This window comes from Cyprinodon variegatus, unplaced genomic scaffold (assembly GCF_000732505.1).
Source record: "Cyprinodon variegatus isolate N-32 unplaced genomic scaffold, C_variegatus-1.0 Scaffold229, whole genome shotgun sequence".
Classification (NCBI taxonomy): domain Eukaryota; kingdom Metazoa; phylum Chordata; class Actinopteri; order Cyprinodontiformes; family Cyprinodontidae; genus Cyprinodon; species Cyprinodon variegatus.
Window position 1 is genome coordinate 654,950 of NW_015150682.1, and position 13,355 is coordinate 668,304.

The 13,355-nt window shown below is 35.0% G+C and overlaps 2 protein-coding genes across 4 annotated transcripts in view; one reads left to right on the forward strand and one right to left on the reverse strand.

Annotated features, from left to right (window-relative positions):
* Window positions 1-212: 212 nt before the first annotated feature.
* Window positions 213-4,721, reverse strand: LOC107088798. The gene is made up of 3 exons (XM_015381186.1): window positions 4,629-4,721; window positions 3,427-3,616; window positions 213-1,735 (listed from the first exon to the last, which is right to left on the reverse strand). Exons 2-3 carry the CDS (start codon window positions 3,612-3,614, stop codon window positions 559-561), a joined length of 1,365 nt encoding a protein of 454 aa, XP_015236672.1. The 5' UTR covers window positions 3,615-3,616; window positions 4,629-4,721; the 3' UTR covers window positions 213-558.
* A 1,657-nt stretch (window positions 4,722-6,378) lies between these two features.
* Window positions 6,379-13,355, forward strand: part of rpl18 (ribosomal protein L18) — a 12,909-nt gene continuing 5,932 nt past the window's right edge. The window contains exons 1-6 of one of the 3 annotated variants that reach the window (XM_015381193.1): window positions 6,379-6,447; window positions 6,626-6,686; window positions 8,980-9,323; window positions 12,211-12,281; window positions 12,363-12,392; window positions 12,492-13,132. In XM_015381193.1, the coding sequence (XP_015236679.1) occupies window positions 8,990-9,323; window positions 12,211-12,281; window positions 12,363-12,392; window positions 12,492-12,611 (555 nt within the window). In that variant the 5' untranslated portion in view covers window positions 6,379-6,447; window positions 6,626-6,686; window positions 8,980-8,989 and the 3' untranslated portion in view covers window positions 12,612-13,132. Of the gene's footprint in view, window positions 6,687-8,979; window positions 9,324-12,210; window positions 12,282-12,362; window positions 12,393-12,491; window positions 13,133-13,355 lie in introns of those variants that run through there. The other 2 variants (XM_015381192.1, XM_015381194.1) reach the window with 2 other exon arrangements.

Consider the following 13,355-nt stretch of genomic DNA (forward strand, 5'->3'; position numbering starts at 1 on the left):
TCTATTAATTTGACTTTTTATTGTAAGAAATTGAGGCTTTAACGACTTTCAAAGCTTCAAGGGACAGAAAACAGAGAGAAAACAACATTAAAACCAACCTATATACTTACTGACAAAGAAAACTTAAGCTACTGTAAATTAAGGGTCAGTTTGAATGTGGATGACATACCTGTAACCATTACATTACCTAGTAAAAGTATTTGTACCCCCTGTACTTTGATACCTGTAAATCAACCAACTTCTTTAAGAAGGTAGCAAATTAATAAGAGAGATTATTAAAATTAAAAAGAGAGATCTAATTTCTTCAATTTTAGCTTCCCTTCATTGGCTACCTTAGGGGGGTGTGAATACTTTTATGATGAACTACTCATCCTGTGGGTTGAGAAAACAGTGTGAAAAATATCTATGCAATCCATGTTTTACAATCTCCAAAACATTATTTTGTTTTAAAGACAGTAAACAGTAATGGATTTAATTTAGCTATTTATAACTTGTTCTCAAAGTTTCCTCTTAAATATTGGCTTAGCCGTGGATTTATATCTCCATGCCAGTGTGGCTTTAGTAGTAAGGGTAGTAAGGGTCTCTATCCTTCATGATATCAGGAAACAGCCAGTCATCCTCATGAGGAGGTGTTAGTATGGGGCGATGCTCATGATGAGGAGGAACAGGGAAAGATTGAGCCACTCCCTCAAACGGTGTAAGGTTCAGGCTGTTTACCAGCATGCAGGAGTTCCCCTCCTGCGTCTGGAGCTCTGTGATGCTGTACTCCTGGCTGATGGGGGTTCCCTCCATGCCGTGATATGCCTGCTTGGTGTCAGGGTATTCGCTTTGTCCTGGTAGTTGTGAACTCCTCAGGTGACTTTGGAAATAATCGGCTGTTGCTCCTCGATCTTCTTCACAGCTGTTCTCATGGCTACATATACACTCCCCTTCATGCACGTTCTCCGACCCAGTAAAGTCGTTTGTCAGGTTTCCAACCGTGGTATCCTCATTCGGACAGACCTCCGACCCAGCCTCCACCTGGCATGAACACATACGTTCAAAGTAGGATTCTACGTCCATATAGCCCACTGAGTCCTGGTTACTAACCCTGTAGAGCTCGGTTATGTCAGTCAGACCATCTGTGATGGTTTCCTGTGTGCATCCAGAGAGGTCGCTCAACATCTGAGCAGAGAAATCACAAGAGTCAAGAGACAACGGAGAGAGCTCAGGGGAGAAAGGAGGAGAACTGTACTCGTTTGGGGCAAAAAGGATGAAACTGGGATGTTTGGGGAGTCTTTGATTGTTTTCAGAAATGTTGTTCACAGGATTCATTTGGATTTGGTTGTTGTTGGGATTTTCAGACAGAAGTAGCTCTACTTCTTCAGAGCTGTCTTTATCATTCTGGTCATTCATATAAGAGGATGGAGTTACTTTTTTCCCTCTTTTTTCCTTAGTTTGTCTCATTTTGTTATGGTTGTTCATCTTAGCCGTGCAGGTGGATTTTTGAGGACGTGTTGTCCAGAGATGTTTATCATCCAACTGCTTCTCTTCCCTCTCCTCAGAGGCGCCGCTCCTTGACTCTGAAATCCCCTCTAAATCAGTGTAAACACTGTATTGATCCGTCTCCTGCTGAGAGCCTCTTTCTGAAGGGGGACTTTCTGGCTCCGAAAGAGCTGGTGTGCTTTTTTCTTCATCCTTATCATAAAGGGCCGATGATAGCCGGTGGTTCGCTGCTTCTATGTCTGCGAATTTCCTGTTGAGAGACAGACAAGGTCCTAATGTAAGACATGGTGAGATTTCCTTTTTAACTAAGCTGATCTTAAAAAAAAACCATCAGATCCTCTGTGTGTATTGATGTATCTGTCAGACAAACCTTTTAAGCTTAACACTGCTTTCTTTACTTCTCTCAATCTTAGCTAAAATATTAAATGACTTGAGCATCATTTGGCTAAGGGATGTGATAGATATGGTCCATATGTGGAGGATATACTGCTGGAAAAAGCTGCCCTGGATTCACACCCTGACCTTGGGATGTTTTCTGCATATTGTCACTTTCTCTTTCCACCTTTCGTCCTGGTAGAAAAAAGAGCAGTAACACCACAAGAATATCTAAAAACAAACATGAAAAAGTCTTGAAACACCAGGGAAAAAAAATAAGTTTTGACCAAAAATACATTATATTATATATATATTATATTCTTAGAAACCAGTTAAAAAATTGTTAGATTCATTTTTTTTACCTGAAAAGGATTAGCAAAGAAACAAATTCAAATCTGACCCTTTTTTTCAATTCCAGTTTGTTACAAGGAAACCAAATGTTTTATTTTTGTTCAGTAATGGCCATGTTCACTGTTGTTTTAAAAACATCAAAATAATATCTAAATGGTCAATAGCTGTCTTAAAGCTTTCATTTATGGACCAATTCTCTACATTTAATAATAATATAAATGAAGTTTACTGATCTCACACTGAAGAAATTTACCCCTGCATTTAAACCATCCCTTTGGGGATCAGTGGGCTGCCATCGTGGGATGCACAGGGAGCAGTGTGGGGTTACGGGTTTTGGTCAGAGACCCAGAGTGGCAGTCTGTGGGAGTGGGACTCGAACCCAGAACCTCAAGATTCCAAGCTCTATGCCCAAACAACTAGACTCCCATTTCCCTATAAAATGTAGATTATTCCATTTAATTATTCCATTTAAATGTAGAACCGGCTTTATACCAAAACTGATAACAAGAATCAAATTGATCCAACTTAATTTATAAAGTTTATATGTTGAAAACTTAAATAAATCAAGTTGGACAAACTTAAATTAATTACTTGTTAATAATTGAGGCTATTTATTTAAATTGGATCTTAAGTTGGAACATAATAAATCACATGTATGAAGAATGATTTGGTTAAATAAGAGTAATAATAAAAAATAAAAATTTTTCCTCGGGTATTGGTTTTTATTTTCAAACAATCTGAGCCTCGTCTAAGGTGATATTAAAGTAGCATCTTTGTTGTCAGTGTAGATCCTTTCCTATAGTATGAATGCTTATTAGAGGTAAATGCATTCAGTTTGCATCCACTGATACATTACAAATGTGGAAACATACTATGTTTGCCAAAATCCTTAGAGTTTATAGCTGTCATTTAAAACAATAAAAATAAAAATTCTTTTTTTGTCTTTCACCTTTTTATCCACAAATCTGCTGTCTGTAATTTGAAGAAATGTAATTATTTTTGTATGTTCCCTTTACCTTATTTTTAGAGACTTGAAGAGGAAATCCAAGGTTTTGTTTTAAACTACGAAAAGAGAACAAACTGTTTTTTTTTTTTTAAGTACTAATTCCATTTTTGCTTTTTGTTTTTTAAACCAAATATTATTTTTGGTACCTTTGAAAACAAGCAGCTACAAGAAACGATTTCCTCCATGGTTTAACTGACAGCAAGACAAACCTCTGAATCATGTTGTGCAGGAAGCGGCGATGGTTGACCTGCCGTTTGGACGGACGGCTCTTTCGTGGTTTTTCAAGGGTTCGCATCATGTGACCTGCCGCTGAAGTCACAAAGGTGAAAAGGTCACGACCCCAAGGGATGCCTCTCTCCAAACCGGGCTCAAGGCTCACAGAGAAAGAAGGTCGCATGGCTGAGAAATATAAATAGGATTTTTATACAGTACTTTATGCGTTTCAGTTAGGGAAAACTTTACCTGCATCAGAAAACTGAACCTTTTAACTAAGTTTTCTCAGTTAGTTAAAAGGTTCTAGACAGATCCAATATCTTCCTTTATAAGGTTTTGTAATCAAAGCATTTAAAACCTGACAATGTTTTCTAAAACTGCAGCCGGCAAGCAGCCAAAATCCTGCTTTGTACACCTGTCTCTGCAGTTACATGAGGGGTACATACCTGCAAAATAATTAAACCATGCTGTACTATAATAATCATTCAAAGGGAATTTTTTTAACTCTAAAAAATATCTGTGACCTTAAAAATAATTAAGTGAATAGAAAAGTAGTTTCTGTAATTAAGATGTTCCTCTCTCGCCCTTCTTTTGCTTGACTTGTTGATTATTTCCAAAATCCCCTGAAAGAACAAAAAAATTATTTGGACAAAAATGATCCCATCTCCTCCTGTGTTCCATGACATCCGAAGGTTACGATCCTTAAAAACCGGTTTGCAGAATTTAGTTTATGAAAGACTGAAGAGGGTGCTGATCATTTTAATTTACAGCTATGATTATGTTTTAATCCCCTGTGTGGTGTTTTGCTTAGAATAAAAACCTACAACAAAAAACATTTTAGACCAAAGCTAAAATAAGAATATTTTTTCTTCATTACCAGATCTTAATCAGTGTTGTGTAAAGATAAGTAAAGACAGTAAGTGAGAAATTAGATTAAAGAGGGCAGAACCTAAATTAACAGTAGCTGAAAATAATTGTTTATTGCTCCTAATGTAAATTTAGAGCGATTACAAAAATGTACATACTCTTTCTAATGATAAAATATTTGAAATGAGTTTTACATTGCTAATCATAACAAAAAAGCAATGCATCCAATTACTATTTCTACTTAAACTCTGTTACCTTTAAGCAAAGTTTCTAAATATCTTTGCTTATGTTTTATTTAAAAAAAAAAGTAATAATTACACATTCCTCTTACCTTTTTTGCCTGAATGATGCTGTGTTTGTCAGTCTCTGCAAGCAGCACTGAAGCCAGAAGAGGTGGACATCTCCAGAGAGGTGTGGTTTGTGAACAGCTTATGAATGTGTTTGTCAGTGAGTGCAGCTATTGCAGCTGTTTGTGCACAGATTGAGTCAAAGTATCATCAGTGCTTATTGCAGAGGCACAAATTCCTCTTTCTCTGGCAGCATGAATGCCATTCACGCTGACAAATTGGAAGAGAAAGTGAGACAAGATGAGAAGCGAGAGCAGCAATTATCTGAAAAGTCAATTGCTTATGGAAGTGTGTGGGCAGATGCCTTAATTGTGTCCTTTAATAATAAAAAAGTGCCTGTTAAGGACCGGGAAGCAGAAACACAGCATTTGTGGTTGTTAACAAGGCCTTAATTGATTCGTTTAAACTCTGACCTCCCCCCCATCCCCCCTATTATCACATTCTCAGATGGAGGAGCTCAAATGGTTGCTACCGGCTTTAATTGACCTTTTCATTTCAAAACACCTTCCAAGTGCAGAGTTTTACATATCTATGGCAGCAGGTGGGGGCTTTCTGTCTAAACAGAAGGAAACCAATAAGTATTACGATTTAGACACAATAAGTTAACTTCATTTGCTATTTTTAACGAATTGTATCCTTTTATGAAAAATACAGTATTTACCAAAACAACAAGGTTATATATGAGTTTTATTTAGTTTTGATAACCATACTGGTGGCCCAGTTTTTTTTTCCCTTTTATTTTTGATCTAGTTTCTTTTGTGTTTTTCTTTCCAAAGTTAAAGTCATATTGTTTAAGGCAAAGACATTTTTTCACAAACTGTATTTCTACCAATTCACAGACATGGAGTAAAAAAAAAAATTACTTTCAGGTTCCTTACACGGACTTAAAAAAAACAACAACAACAGCAAATCATTTATTTTGATTATTTTCCAAGTCTGGACAGGAACAAAACATATTATTTCATTGTATGTGTGGGCTTACTAATATATAAAACTCAAAACCTAGTCCAGTTCCCTCTGCTCTCTCTGTTTAGGTTTGAGCTTATCTGGATGCCAAAGAAAGTTACAGGTAGAGTGGAGGATTTTTGCAAATTTTTGAAAAGACCTGCCCTCTATACTCGCAACAAAATGCACATGCTTAACCCTGTACCAGCTACTTAGAGGGAACGACTATTAAACGCGCGTGAGAGTGTGCACAAGCCCATTTCTCATCGTGCATGCTTTGTTTAAAAGTTGCGGTTTGAATCACTTATAGAAGCTTACTTTCCAAAAGAAGATTTGCAATTTTCCCACTATGTCAGCCTCACCACCTGTAAGTGAAAATGGGGATGAGCACGTAGGAGGCCTTACTCCACCTTTAAATGCCCCCCGGCCACTTTTTATGCTGTTTTAACATTTGAAGGAATACGTTTAAAAAAAAAATCAACCATGCAATTGTTATGCAAGTAAATGCTTACCATGTCATAAAAATCTCTGAGAAAAATAGGAAATTTTGAAGGTAAATGTGCACAATGAGAAGTTTCTGCCTGGTTCACCTAATGTCATCAATAAAACATTTTGACCACCTTCATAGCAACAAATTTTGAAACATTTTGTAAAAAAAAATAAAATGAAACATAAAAAGAAAAGCAACAGCGTTTCATGTCAGAGGGAGGAACGGCTGCTGCAGGAGCTTCATCTATTTATAGAAACGCCACATGTGCTTCCAACCAGAAGGCTGCAGAGTTTACAAGCCTTAACTTTAACACAGCAACCTTATAACGCTAAACACTGTGAAGTCATGGCGAGGAGTCTAACATAGAGGTTGGACAGTGTGAGCTTCTCCTGTCTGCTGCAGGGGATTGCTCAGTCATCTCTACATCTGCTGTTTTCCCACATTCCTCAGAATGGACTGATAAAAGCTTTTATCACACACTCATTTCAACAGAGACTAAACTTTGACCATGAAAAAAAACTGTTCTTTCTTTCTTTCTATGATCAGGAGAGCCAACAGGAGAGGAGATTGTTTTAGTGGCATTGGGGGATTTAGGAAAAACTAACAGGTAAGTAAATGTATTTTCAAATACTAAGGTTATTTTCTGGTGTTGTTTTATACTCTCCTTTATTTTCTCTCTACTGAGGGGGAAAAGAACTTATTCTGGTAGAAATCCTCTTTAGAAACTAAGGAGGGAGACAGTGCTATTATATCACCATGTACCCCTATAGGGCGGAGCTTTGAGGAATGAGGGAGCGAGGCAATCCTAATTGGTTGAATATTATCTATATCTAATATGAGTCACATCAGTGTAGACTCAAAGATATATATATATAATTTTTTTGTCAAACTGAGCTGTAATAGATTTTAAATCATAATTTTTTATTTTTTTGGCAATTACAACACAGAGACAAGCAAGGAAAACATCAGTGGTTGTAAGAATAGCACTTCTTCAGTTAGTAAAAAGGTTACTGAATTACTGAGTAACTCATAACATCTGTTTTACTATTTAAATTATGTAACAAACAGAACAGAATGTGAAAATATTTTCAAATTCTGGTATTTAAAGGTAAATAATTGTGGCGTGCCTTGGTGATGTAGTGGTTAGTGTGCTCAATCCATGTGCGGAGGTCTTATTCCTCGACTTGGCAAACCTGGGTTCAAAACCCACCTGTGTTTCTTTGCTGCATGTCTCTCTCCCTCTCTCATACCCCCCTTTCCTGTCTGCCCCCTTTACAATAAACAAGCCACTAGTGTCGTAAAAACCTAAAAATAAAAAAAAAATTAAGCAAATTAATAATAACATCAATTAAAAAACAAGAAATAAAAAAAAAACAAGAAATAAATAAATAAATAATAATAAAAACATAAAAAATAAAATAAAATAAATAAAAAATAAATAAATAAAATAAAAAAATAAAATAAAAAAATATTTAAAAAAAATAAATAAATAAGTAAATAATAAAAAAAAAAAACAAGGAAAAAAAAAAAAAAAAAAAAAAAAAGAAATCCAGGCAGAAAAGGCAATTTTAAGATCTGATTATCCTTTTGATATAAAACATATAAACCCAGTACCTCCAATGACGACATCTACTACTACTGAATAAAGGTTTGACCTTCAGGTAACACTGTAGGTTCACCAGATATTTTTTGTAAATAAAAAAAGAAAACTGAATTTGACAAAAACATTTACTGTGCATCTTTGTCTGGAGATCTACTGTTTAAAACAAGGTTGTTAGTAAGTTACTCACTCTGAATGTTCTTGTAAGATTGGAAATATTTTATTAATATATTACTCAATTACAAGTAAAAAGTACAGTGCAGAAAAACTACTTCTAAACGTACATTTCTGTCAAAAAGTTATTCAAGTAAATATAAGTATTTGCTACACGCCTCTGGAAAAGATAACAGACTATCAATAATGAAGTGCTCAGAAAAACAGATCCAAGCTTTATGACTTGATCATCCTTAAAAGAGTACATTAAAAAAAAAAAAATTCTTAAAAATAAAATAGACAATGATTAAAATGATTGGAATGATTATTTTATGTAATGCTTGGAAAGAGATTCAAATTTGCTTTCCTCACCAACATATTTGCAATAATTTGAGGCTTAAAACTATATAAGGTTTTATGTTGTAGTAATTATGCGATTTTATTTTAATTATTTTTGGGTGACCTTTTGGTTTTTAACAGACAGTCTGATGTTGCATATTGGCTGTTAGTCTGAGACATTATAGCTACAACTCAGAAAGTTATTCATTTATCATTAATTAATGATTCATTTATGATTAATTTTATTGCTGTTAAGGATTTTTGCCTAGTTTTTGGGTTTGTATTTTTTCAGACTTACAAAAGCTTTTTGCTTTTTTTTAAGAGTAATTCTTTGACCTTTCTAAAGGTTATTTTGATTTAAATGAAAGGAGATTTGAGGATTTAAAGTGACCAATGCTCTCATGGAAATAATTCACACAATTTTCAAGATTTATGTACATTTATTACATAATACATTTTTATATTATTTTAACACAACCTGTTAATATAATAGGCATAAAGATAGCCTGATTATTGTGCAATTCAAAACAAATAAACTTTATGAATTTGCAATAAATCCACTCATTAGTATACATTTTTCTTCAATTCAAAATGCATAAAACTGATAGTTATGTATTTTGATTAAATAAGCTATATTAAACAATACATTATGGATTCTGTAGGGTTTATTTATTAGGTTTGTGTTAAACATATCTAAAAAATGTAAAGGAAAATTTATTATCTAATAACGTTTCATAAATCTTAAAAGTGTGTGATTACTTTTGCAAGCCTCTGTATTCTAAATGTCCAACATACTCCTTCTGATCAGACGTTTTACCATGAACCGGGCCTGGACCTTTTTCAAGGCTCATCCTTACATCAGTAACGTCCTGGGATACACGGCGCTGTTTGCCTCGGCTGACCTCATACAGCAGAGTGTCCTGGGTAAAAATCCCACCACTGGATCTGAGTCTGAGGGGTCAGTCCAGATCAACTGGTGTCAGACAGCTCGAGTGGCGACTGTGGGGCTGTGTTTCCATGCCAACTTTAACTATCACTGGCTCAGAGGCCTGGAGAGGATACTGCCAGGGAGCGGAGCGAAGGCGGTGATGAAGAAAGTGGTTCTGGATCAGCTGATTGCAGCTCCTGCTACTATCAGTGCTTTTTATATTGGTAAGCATGTTCAAAAACGTTTGCATGTTCTCCCTGAGCATGCTTGGGTTCTCTCTGGGTACTCCGGCTTCCTCCCACAGTTGAAAAACATGACTGTTAGGTTAATTGGCTTCACGAAAATTCTGCTTATGTGTGAGTGTGCTTGAATGGTTACTTGTCCCGTTTTCTTGCCCTGCACCCCGCCTCTCGCCCGTAGGCAGCTGGAGATAGGCATCAACACCCCCTGTTTGGGATAAGCTCTTATCAGTGCATCTGTGTAATGGGAGAGCATAATTAATCTAAACACAATCAAGTGACTCATCGAAACTTAAAATCTGAATAAAAATGTTTCAAAAACAACAAACAATATGAGCTTCAAAGTGATGCATTTTTTGCATTTGATGCGTGTTTAATATGTTTTTCCCATGCATCAACTTTATATGTTCTGTCCAGATATTCCTCCATCCTCCTCCCACAGACAAAAATAATGATAGTTAGGTTAATTGTTTCCACTAAACCTCCCTTAGATAGGGGCGTATGTGTGGATTGTCTGTCTGTGTTGCCCAGTAACCAGTGGAAAAAGGAACCAGGTCCCCACTGAACCTATATAATTGGATACAGATTCCTTTCAGACCTAGAGATATCTTATTTGTTGTTTTTTTGTTTTTAGCAACATAAAAAGAACACAATAAACTGCAGTTGAATTCTGGAATACACAGATATGCCTTAGCTGTCCTTCAGTGTTCACCATTCATTAATCAGTGATCCCTCTTTTAGTTACAAAACTACTTCTTCTTAAGTCTTTATAATAGACAGTTACAGTAATTCTTTGGATGTATTGGATGTTTTTTTCCATTCATTAAATTCTGTAGAATTTATCTTATAATTCATAGGTCAGTGTTGAGAATTATTAGTATATGACATACATTACATTGATAGAACAAGAACACTTCTGACATTCACTGATGATATGGAAAGGAGAGTCCCCATTTTCTGCTCAATAAAAGACCTCTTACAGAATGTCACAGGTAAATAGATAAACTTCTTTGTTCTTCAAACTCTGTCACTTCCTATCCTAGGTAAAGATTATTAAAAAGCCTTAGATTGATTAATCTATAATGTTACAACACAACCTTACCCCGAAATTACTTATAAAATTCAACTTTTTATTTGAGTACATTTATTCAATGTAAAAACTCAAAATTAGATTTTACTTTCTCAATAATAAAATAGCACACATGGAAAAATTGAATCATTTTCAATAATTAAATAAATGTAACAGGGTAGTTTTTTTTCTTTCTACCATTTCTGACATTTAAGTAAAGTCGGATGAGGGTCGATCCTTCATAGTTGAAAAATGGCTGAAAGAAAATAGTTAACGGCCTAAGTTTGCTTATAAAAGCAGCAATTATTCGCCAACCACCATAAAATCGAAGAACAAAAACAACTGAAATAGAGCAGGCTGAGGTCCCACTAACCAGCCTCATTTCCAGGTGGTAAAGCAAATAAAACAAAGCTCCCTTTAAGGAGACTCAGTTTTAGTGTCACCTAGGCTCAATAGCACTTTCTTTTTTTTTTTTTAGCAAAGTATATTCGCTGAGAATTGCTTTAGACAATGATTTGTTTAGAATGCATGTTGTTAATGGGATATGATGTCGACAGTGGTTGAAAGTAACAAAGTAAATTGACTTGATTACTGTACTTAAATACTGTTGTTGAGTATCTTTACTTGAGTAAGTTTTTTTTTTTTTTGGAGGGGGGGATTTATAACTTTCACTCAAGTACATTTCAAAGTCAAATATTGTATTTTCTACTCTACTACATTTCAAGGAAGCTGCTAGTTACTTGTTCTTGTTCCTTTTGGCTCAGCTTAGCTTTGTAATCCACGTTTGCTATTTTTCTTAATTGAAATGCAATTTTAACATGCAAGCTAGCAGCCGTTAGGACTGAATTTGGACACCACTAGATTTACAGATTTGCACAACATCCTGGAAATGTGAGAAATCCACATTTGGTACATATTATTTGTAGTTTATACATTTTAAGGCATTGGTTGTTGCTATGTATTCAAGTTGTTCAGTTAGAGGATTTCTCAAATCATAGTTGGAGTTTCTTTATGGTGATCGACTCAACCTTAAACCTCTATTCCATAGGGAAAGTGTGAGAAGAATCAAGACAATCCTGATTAGTTTTTGGGTTGTTTTTAAATAAGAAAAAATATAAAAAATAGCTGTCCTTAAGTTTTTAGGCAATTTTATGCTGACATTCTTTACAAGTGGTGTAGACTCTGTAGCAGCTGGTTCTGTGCATCAATACATCAGGTGGTTTCTGAAAGGGTTCTTTAAAATTACTCTGAAAATCACAAGGATATTTACTGATATTAGTACATGTTGTTTCTATTTTTGAATACTTAAGTACTTTTAAATGCATGTACTTTTGAATACTTAAATATTTTCAAAAGTGAATATTTCAATACTTGAGTATATGTTTGACCAGGTAACTTTTACTTGTAGTTGAAAAATCAGTATCAGTACTTTTATTCCAGTACTACTGTTGAGCACTTCATCCACCACTGGATGTTGGTGGCGCTGCTTCCTCCCTGTTGCCGTGTGTAACGACACAACGGTCTAGTGAATCATCTCGTCTTGTTGTAGATGCTGAGGTGCAGCTTTTTTTCTGGAAATACCTGTGATCTGACTTAAAACAACAAAAATCAAATGATATGTATTTATGTATTTAGAGATGGTGATGGTTTACTTTTTGGCTACATTTAGGATTTTAAATATATCTTAATGTTAAACTAATATTTTAATTCAGTTTGTTCCAGAGGATCTGCATGACTAATCGAATAATTTAGAATAATCAGAAATGCAATGGTTAAATAAGGAACTGAATTTCTGTCTTTCAGGTTTAAGTTTATTAGAAAACAAAGACGACCCACTTGAAGACTGGCGACAGAAATTCTGGACGTCTTACAAGGTACAAAGAAAGATAAATGGTTTTACTGGTCTATGATATAACTGTGTTTAAGTGCTGTATTCAATCTGTTTATCACTGCAGGCTGGGGTTGTGTATTGGTCAACAATGCAGGTGAGAAACTTTACTTTTTTGTTCACACATTCACTAAAGAGAAATGTACAAAGGATGCTGATTCTCAAACCTTGCTTTCCTCTCTTGTTTCTGTTTTAGGCTGTGAATTTTGTCTTCATTCCTCCTGTGGCTCGCACTGCATTTGTGGGAGGAATCGCTCTGACTTTCACCATCTTTCTGTGTCATCTTAGACAGCAGCATAGAAACAACCCCGCATAAATCCAAAACTCATTTTCTAGAGATTGCTTATAAAATAATGGAATTAACTGAAGCTCAATCTCTCAAATATATACTCTCTATGGAAATAATAACATTGCTGTATTTTTTAATCAGCTGATCCTGTTTGTTTTAATCTGCAAACAAAAAATAAGTAAATGAATGCAGAAATGGCTGGCATTAATTATTTTTGCTGCCCTTGAGATGTTTGACCTGAATGAGTTAAGAGCTGTGGTGTGTAAACTGCCTTAACCTCATTGGCAAGTGTGTAGTTTTCTTTCTCCACATAATCATGAAATCAATGTGATTCCTATCCTATCTCACTCTGCTGTTATTTGTCTTATAATGCATAAAATTCATTATGTAGATTCATATTGTTTGTTGTTCTGTTTAAGTATTCCTGGATGTGTGCTCCTGTGTTCCCTCTTGTGTGCAAAAAAAGGTAGTTTAATGAAAACAGCTGTCCACTGTTGTTATATACTCATCCAATAGGAGTGAAGCATGTCAATGACTAGATGCAATCATTATAGGCAGTCTGTCTTTATGAATGATTAAATCTAACTTTATTAAGTGTCTTGAGTATGTTTTTTTTTATTTGCACTATTCAATGATTTAAATAAATTGGATGTGACAGAAAACGTTCACAGTGTTTGTTTGCAGGGATTTGTGTGTGTACATCCATATCTATCTATCCATCTATCTATCTATCTATCTATCTATCTATCTATCTATCTATCTATCTATCTA